Raw genomic sequence first — 8,212 nt, 5'->3', positions numbered from 1 at the left:
GAGAGAGAGAGAGAGAGAGAGAGAGAGAGAGAGAGAGAGAGAGAGAGAGAGAGAAGAGCCAGAGGAACATTTGTGTTGTGGTTGGTTTGGTTCTCTTCTTTTCACCATCTGAGCTTCAAACATTGAGTTTACATCAGCCAGTCTGAGCAGCAAGCACCTTTGATGGTTAAGCCATCCTGCTGGCATCCTGCTGGCCCTCTTGATTAGTTCTGAATTTAAGAGAACATGATGATTACACTTAGGATTTTGAAATTGTGCTTTGCGTATCTAGGTGATGTTTTAGAGCGAATAGAATCATAAGGAGGGTTGATTTAGAAGCTATTATATTACTAAGAAACTATTATGGGCTAAACTGTAAAAACCAAAGAAAAGTATGTAGATAATTTAATAGAAAGGATTTGGATCTGGTGAAGTGTCCTAGGATAGGGAGATGTTGTTAGCAAAACTATGTTAAAGTTCCTGGGTTTTTTTCCATAAAGTTTATTTTAGAAGTGTTGAGTTTTAGTATTTTTATTACATTTGGAGTTGAGCTGCATAAGGCTTGATAATAAATGGTTGAGCTTTATGAAAGTGTATGGATAATAATACAGATTTTTGAGCATCAGCATTTAATGAACATCAAAGTAGTTTTTACATGTGCAGCAGAAATGTTGAGGAGTTTGTATGGAAAGATGAAGATGGGTTGTAGGGTTTCCAGTATTCAAAGTCATACAAAGGAGGTACAGGCCCCTACCATATGCTGTAGGAACCCTAAGGAGAAACTGAGTTGCTGTGGAAAGGGAAGTGTAAATGTAAGAGTGATGAGCCTTGTACATTTTGCTAAATGTTAAATAAGATGCAGTCTAAAACGTAACTATTGGATTTCATGTGATTTTTGTTAACCTTTCTAAGGTGGCTTCAGGTATGTGGCGGTTATGTAGCTAGATTTTCTGTAAGGTGCATCCTATTGTCCAGACCCCAGGACTTCTTTTTTATTTCCTCCATTCTAGGAATTGTCCTCACATTTTTAAAAGACTGTTAAAAAAAAAATTAAGTCTGTATTACAGAGACTGCTATGACTTACAAAATCTATTTATTATAGCCCTTAACAGGAAGATGTTCTTGACGTCTAGTGTATGTAAATGGGAATAGATTACCACTTAGTTTCACGATGCTTGATTTGCAAAGATAGAAAGAACTTTTAGATGAGTGGAGTAGGTTGGACTGGCCCAACTTTGGACAAAATAGGAAACATTAATCTGTTAAACTTGTTATAATAGAATATCTACATTAGTAGCATTGGCATGCTTTTAGAATTCCTTGTTTCTCTTTTTATATTATAATGTGCATAGGTTTAGTTGTATATTGGGTGAAAGCACAGTTAATTCCTAAATTTTGTTTTGTTTTATATAGTAAACCCTTCTCATACCCCATTTTAGGCTTGGGTGTTATCTATAAGTATGTTGATTTTAATGGTTTTGTAACTGGAAATCAATGTGCTTGAGTATATAATTAGTCTATGAATTGTATTCATGTGTGTATATGTATATATACATACATATGTATGTGAGATATATATATATATATATATATATATATATATATATATATATATACACACACACACACACATATATACACCTTCTATCAATAATGTTCTATATAAGATATTTTCTAGTATTAAGAAAACCCCTAAATTTGTTGGAGTAGTCTGTTTTCAATTAAGAAACATATTAATCTAATTGATATTAACATTCTTATTTTGTATTTTTGATTTTAAGTTTCCAAGAATTTAATATGAATAAAATACTTAATTTTAATACTACAAGTGTCTGTGTTGATCCCCCCCCCCCCTCGCAGTTCCTTGTTTGGCTCTTTCTAATGCTTGTACAGAGAGCATTAGCTAGTGACCAGCATTGCCATTGGTGTTAAAATATACAACTAAATAATAATTTCTTATAGTCTCAAGTAGATAGAGGCAAAAGTACTTGAAAAACTACGTGCTTAAATTTCATATGGTTATACTTTAATTATAATACACTACAGTGTTTTAAGTGAAACCTCATTCTGACTTGGCAAAAAGTGGATAACTTCAAATGTCTGAGAGATTCCATGTAATTCCCTTCAAGTAATTTTAAACTGTTAAGTTAGAAAAATATTAACTTATAATACAATTTTATTGTTTTGCTGTTAATTTTAGCAAAGGAAGATGCAAACTGTGCAGTGTGTGACAGCCCGGGAGATCTCTTAGATCAGTTCTTTTGTACCACTTGTGGCCAGCACTACCATGGGATGTGCCTCGATATAGCTGTTACTCCATTAAAGCGGGCTGGCTGGCAGTGTCCTGAGTGCAAAGTGTGCCAGAATTGCAAGTAAGTTACTCAGTCCAACTCAAGGGTTTGTATTGCGTCTCAGTGAGACCTGCTGTTAGGTATTAAAAGTTTATGAGCTATGATGAAGGTCCTTTAATACTGTAAGCTATAGTCACACTAATTTCACCATGTATGTCTACTTGACATTTAGTAACTTTTCTATTATTTTGAAGCATGTCTAAACAAAATTCACTTTATTAATAAATGTAATTTTAAAATAAAGACTAGAAAAAATTTATTGAGAGGAATTAATAGGATAATGAAGCAGTAACTGTAGAAATGTTATAAACATTGAGCCTCCAAATCTAGGATAGTCAATTTCTACTGACAACTGTTTTGATGCAATCTTGATGCTTATCTTCTCAGTAGATTCTATTCAGTATATTTCAAACAAAGCATGGTGTGGAAATTAAGCATTTGGAGCTATATTTTCTCATCTATTGTATTTCATCCCTTGGCCATTTCTCCACTCTCTCCTGTAATTCTCCCATCCCAAGTATATAGTTAGTGTAGCATTTTGAGAGTGTTATGTGCATATTTAGTGATGGATAAATGGTTGCAAACACAGCATTTTTTAACTAGGCAAAAGTGAAGCCTAGAGTTGCCCTGGTAAGTCTAATTTACTGGTTATTTCAGAAGAACAGTCAAAAATCAGTATCTTAGAATCACAAAATAAGTCAAACGGTTTGCTTTCATACTTTGCTAAAATCTAAGAAGATCAGTTAACATTTACTTGATAATTCGTATGTGTACTTAATGTCTCTTGAGAACAGGTATAAGAACTTAATGAGAGGAATGGCCTCAAGTTTATTCCTGTAGTGGAAGCACTCAAAGGTAAAACATGCTAGAGTTTGTTAAACTGAGCAACCACCGGAGGCCTTGGAGACACATCTTGCTTGTTTACTTGGGTTTAATTCATAATTCTTATGCTCAAAAAGTGTCTGCATTATTTTTCATGTGTTTTAAATTCTTAGTATCTGAGAATCAGAAATAAGTTGCTAAGTATCAAGAGAGATTATTTTGCAGAGCAGGTACCCAGTTTTGGTACAAAAACAGTGTTTAGAGAAAGTCTTTGAATTCTAACTCAAAATTATGACAATATTTTTTCTTTTTATTAATTGTTTAGAATTTCATTTATTAGCAATAGTGGCCAGCATGCACAAACTCTCACTCTCTCCCTCTCCCTCCTCCACCTCCGTCTCACTTGACGTGTGTGTGTGTGTGTGTGTGTGTGTGTGTGTGTGTGTGTGTGTGTGTGTGTGTGTATTAGAGGGCATTACTGTATTGCTGTGGAGTAGGTTCTCTCCTTTTATTTGTTTGGGCACCAGGGATTGAAATCAGGTGATCAAGCTTTGCAGCAAGTGCTTTTACCTGCTGAACCATCTTGCCAGTCCTGATGATGATGATGATGATGATGATGATGATGATGATGATGATGATGATGATGATTATCGTTATTATAATTATTATCATTACCATCACCAGTGTGGGATGGTGTGTATAAAACCCTTGGGGTGAGAAGGGGCAGATGAGGTCCAGGTTATCAGAGTTATTCAGACATACCAGAAGAGGGCATCCGATCCCATTTCTCTCTAGCCCCTGTTTTTTTTTTTTTTTTTGTTTGTTTGTTTTTATTTGTTTTTTTCTTTTTTTCACTTTTTTTAAGGCCCATTTTTCTTAAAATATTTAGCACATACTGTTTAAAGGACATTCTAAGCTTTTGAACCAGTACTCTGTTTGGGACTCACAGTAGTCTTTGATGATCTTTTACCTCGCTTTATACCTGAAACTTGGTTTGAGGGTGACATAGGTTAGAAAATAGCAGTATATATACAAATGGAAGGTCAGACATTGGGCTTGGTCTTTTTTGGTTATGTGCAGCTGTCTTTCCAGTTCATCCTGCCAACACAGCATCACTAGCAGTTGTAGTTCCCCCTAAAGGATGAGTATTAGAGATTTTAAAAAATGTTTTGCTGTACCACCTCCTCCTCTGTAGGAATCTGCAGTGACTAAGGGAAGCTAACCATAGGAGAGAGCTTTAAGTGGCATGATCTTTCTGGATTCATGAAGGGGGTAGTCTTTTTCATATTCTGTACAAAAAAGGGACACTGAAGTGTTTATGGATTGTGCAATTTTTTAGGATTGTTTTCATGCATATTTATGAGAATGCGAAAGTTTAAAAATAATGCTATCTTATTTTTTAGACAATCCGGAGAAGATAGCAAGATGCTGGTATGTGATACATGTGACAAAGGGTACCATACTTTTTGTCTTCAACCTGTTATGAAATCAGTGCCAACCAATGGCTGGAAATGCAAAGTAAGTGATTTCTTAATTTGTTTTTAGATATCCTCTATATGTATTGCATAGAGAACTGACACCATACTCCTGTTCAAATCTATTATCATTATTTCTACAAGAATAGCTTTTAAATTTTCTTGATATATAATTGACATATAGAAGCTGCATATTTTAAAAGCCTGTAATTTGACACAAGCAGTTTACCATGGAGTCATCATGGGAGTATACCCTTTTCATTAGCTGAAAAAGCTTCTTGATGCCTCTTGGAAAGCTTTTCTTGATTGTGCACATTCTTCTCTAATTCCCCAGGTAGCTTTGCTTTTCTCATTATTGATTACTGTTTATGCTCTAGAAGTTTGTAGGAATGCTTTTAAATAGTTTATATTCTTTAGGAGGGGAGAGCCTTTATGACCCAATATAATTGTTTTTAGACACACACACTCCTTTATTTCCCCTTTTCTGTTTTTACTAAACTATCTATTGGCAAATATTTGGGTTGTTTATAAATTGGGACAGGTACAAAAATTTGGTATGATTTTTTTTTTATCAACTAACTTTTTGTATGATGTTTTATGAAAGAACTTACCTTCTGAAGTAGGATCATTCTACATATGAGGAAACCACAACATGGTTTTCCATCATGGGAGGCCAATAATTAAAACAGTAGGCACTCACCTCATAGATTATGGGCCAGGGTTCGCATTCAGTGTTTTACTTTGTTCTGTCAGCTGCAACAATCCGCTGTTCCCAGAGACAAGCCAAGATGACTGACATATACCACACATTTTTTATTGAGTTTGATCTCTTAGTTTCAGTCTGACTGGAGGCCTTCTGGAGATGCAGATGCCAATGTTGGACTTTGAGTTCCTTGCAGTCACTATGAGCTCCATCAAGGGTCATTTAATCTTCTTTGTATGAGCTGCACTAATTCTTTTCAAGCAACAGAATTTGTGTTCATTAACATCTGTGACACAGCACCTCATCAGGAGCAAGCTAGACCAAGTTTAAAATGGGGCTGGTAGACTTAGTCTGTAATGTTATACAACTCTGTAAAAGCTGTTCACAGATTCATACCATTAAATAACGAAATCTGTAACAAATGGTCTATCAAGCTATCTTTTCACAGTTCTGCACTGGAGTTTGTTGATGTGCTGTTTGCAGTTTACTTGCTGTGAGCAGGTATGTGCAGTACAGGAGTATGATATGAAGATTATGACACTGCAGTGGTCCTTATTCTGTTCTATCCAGAGGTCTCATCTTTATGCCATGATTTAAAACAAACAAAAACTCCTTTCTTATTTCTTTGACAGCACTCAGGATTAATGTAAATAAATGCAGGCATAGTAGTTAGTCTGCATTTTGGTATCCCTGACATTAGTCATTGCATTTTATTTTAATTTTGATTATTAAATCTCCGCTTTAGTATTTTTCCCTCCCTCTGTTTCCTTTAGGGTCTTCCTTTGGTAGCTCAGTTTGGCTTAGTGTTTCTGCTGCCTCAACTTCTGCTTCCGGGATCACAGATGTACTATGATGCTGTCTAGCTTTAATGTTTCTGTGGAAAAGTTCCAGTTCTTAGGTTTTGTTTTTTGATTCGGTTTGGTTTGGTTGAACTGTCTTATGTGATTTTCCTGCAGCCACATGTTCTTGACCTGTTGGCCCACTAAGAAAGGCCTTATTGTTTCTCTGCTCCTTGCTTTATTGTCACCTGAAATGAAGCACCTGAAAATGAAGGCACGGGGTTGCTGGGGTTGTGGATGTTCTGGGCTCTACTGCACAGAGCTGGGGAGGGAGCCTGTGGGAGTGAGACACTGAGCTGCCTTAAGCAGACTTCTTTGGACCTGTGCCCACTTTGGAACTGTTTCTAATGCTTTTCACACTTTTGAAGACAAGAAGGCTGAGGGTGCCGCTCAGAAAGGTGCTCAGGCCAGAAGTGGCACAGCAGTGGTGAAGGAAGCACAGAGGAAACAGCTCTCATGTTGGGTAGAGTTGGAGGCTGCATTCTGTATAATGTTCTAGAAAGCCCCGGTGAACACTATTAGGGTAGCGGGAAATGTTGAGATGTGACCAGTGCAGTGTGAACAGAAGGGCTCATCACCTGGAGAACAAGATGCTTTAAGTAACTCTGCTCATCTGTGGCTACCTGGGAGATGGAGTCTGAGGGCTCCAGCCTCTTCTGTGTTCCGTGTTCCCTTGGTGGTTCAGTTAAGGAGAAAACCACACGGCATGGACTATTTATACTATGACCTTCACTACATGCCTCTACTTGCATTTCAGCCTTTCTGAAATGCAAAGGTGAATTCGAAATTTATTTTCTTTCCTTTCTGATGGAAACAGAATATTTAAGGTTATCAATTTACCTTTGATTATAACTTTGGTTGTCCCAAGCCTATTTGTAACCATGTGTAAACCTGACCTCTAATGTACTGTAGTATGTTTATACTTTTGTTTTACTCAGAATTTAGTTGGTGTAGGGTTTTTGTTGTATGTAGTTCTGGCTGGTCTAGAACTTGGTGGTAAAGCTACATTTACCACTGCTTTATGAATTCTGGGTTTGCAGTCCTGTGGGATGGTTTTTGGCTTTTAAGCAAATGCTTACACACTTGGAAGAGTAGCCTTTAACACTGTGTGTTTGCTACTTTCTTGATAGATAAATCCCTTTACTGCATATTTTGATTAACAGATTAAAAATTAATAAAATTAATCACTTTTATTGCTTTTATCAATTTCTTCTTGTGTTTCCCTCCCTTAAATATACATGCACGTTTGGCTTTACTTTAGCAAACAGATTGGCTCAGTGTTTTATTAGTGTAAAACTCCTAACCCTTTGTAATTGCCCACCACCACTACCCGACTCCCTTTGGACCTTTAACCAGTAACATGAGCAGGTATCCTGTTTACCAACTGAGTGTGATTCATTAGCATTTTATTCTACAACCTTCTGGGCCATTTCAGATGTACATATTAAATGACTTAGTACTTAGCTGTTTAGATAGTAGAAATCAAAATGTTGACTATTTTTGCTTGATTAAATTAAGTTATAAACCTTATTATATTTTCATTGCCAAAATATGTTTTACTTAATATGGTGATAGCATGCTTGCATGAGGCAGGAGAATCACCAGTTCAAGGCCAGCTTGTGTTACATGTTAAGAAAGAAAGAATTTATATCTTTCTGTAAATCCCAAGTGTACAACACTTGTAGTTTGCTTTGTTTTTGAATCTTTGTTTACCTATTTAAAAAATTCAAAATTTTTGAAAGAAACTTTTTTTTACCCTATCACAGACTTTATACTCTAGAACCACTTTTTTCAAGGCTTATCAGGTAAATTAGTGGGTAAAGGCACTTGCATTGCAACCATGGTGACCTGTGTTCAATCCCCAGAACCCACATGACAGTGGGAGGGGAGCATCTATTCCACAGTGTAGCCCTCTGTGTTTCCCCTCCCTCCCTTCCTCCTTCCCTCTCTCTTCTCTCTCCCCCTCCCTCCCCACCTCTGCCCCCTCTGTGCATGTTTGTTCTCTCTCTCTCTCTCTCTCTCTCTCTCTCTCTCTCTCTCTCT

General features: G+C 36.6%; 1 protein-coding gene and 1 pseudogene across 12 annotated transcripts in view; one reads left to right on the top strand and one right to left on the bottom strand.

The window, feature by feature from the left end:
- The window catches only part of LOC110316040, a 2,473-nt pseudogene extending 1,060 nt beyond the window's left edge, over nt 1-1,413 (bottom strand).
- Nucleotides 1-8,212, top strand: part of Kmt2c (lysine methyltransferase 2C) — a 230,490-nt gene that overhangs the window by 113,264 nt on the left and 109,014 nt on the right. For all 12 annotated transcript variants that reach the window (XM_029534858.1, XM_029534865.1, XM_029534861.1 and 9 more), the window contains exons 8-9: nt 2,180-2,351; nt 4,556-4,670. In XM_029534858.1, coding sequence (XP_029390718.1) covers nt 2,180-2,351; nt 4,556-4,670 — 287 coding nt within the window. The remainder of the gene's footprint in view (nt 1-2,179; nt 2,352-4,555; nt 4,671-8,212) is intronic.

Source organism: Mus pahari, chromosome 2 (genome assembly GCF_900095145.1).
Source record: "Mus pahari chromosome 2, PAHARI_EIJ_v1.1, whole genome shotgun sequence".
In the NCBI taxonomy this organism is placed as follows: domain Eukaryota; kingdom Metazoa; phylum Chordata; class Mammalia; order Rodentia; family Muridae; genus Mus; species Mus pahari.
This window is presented reverse-complemented; position numbering and strand designations above follow the sequence as displayed.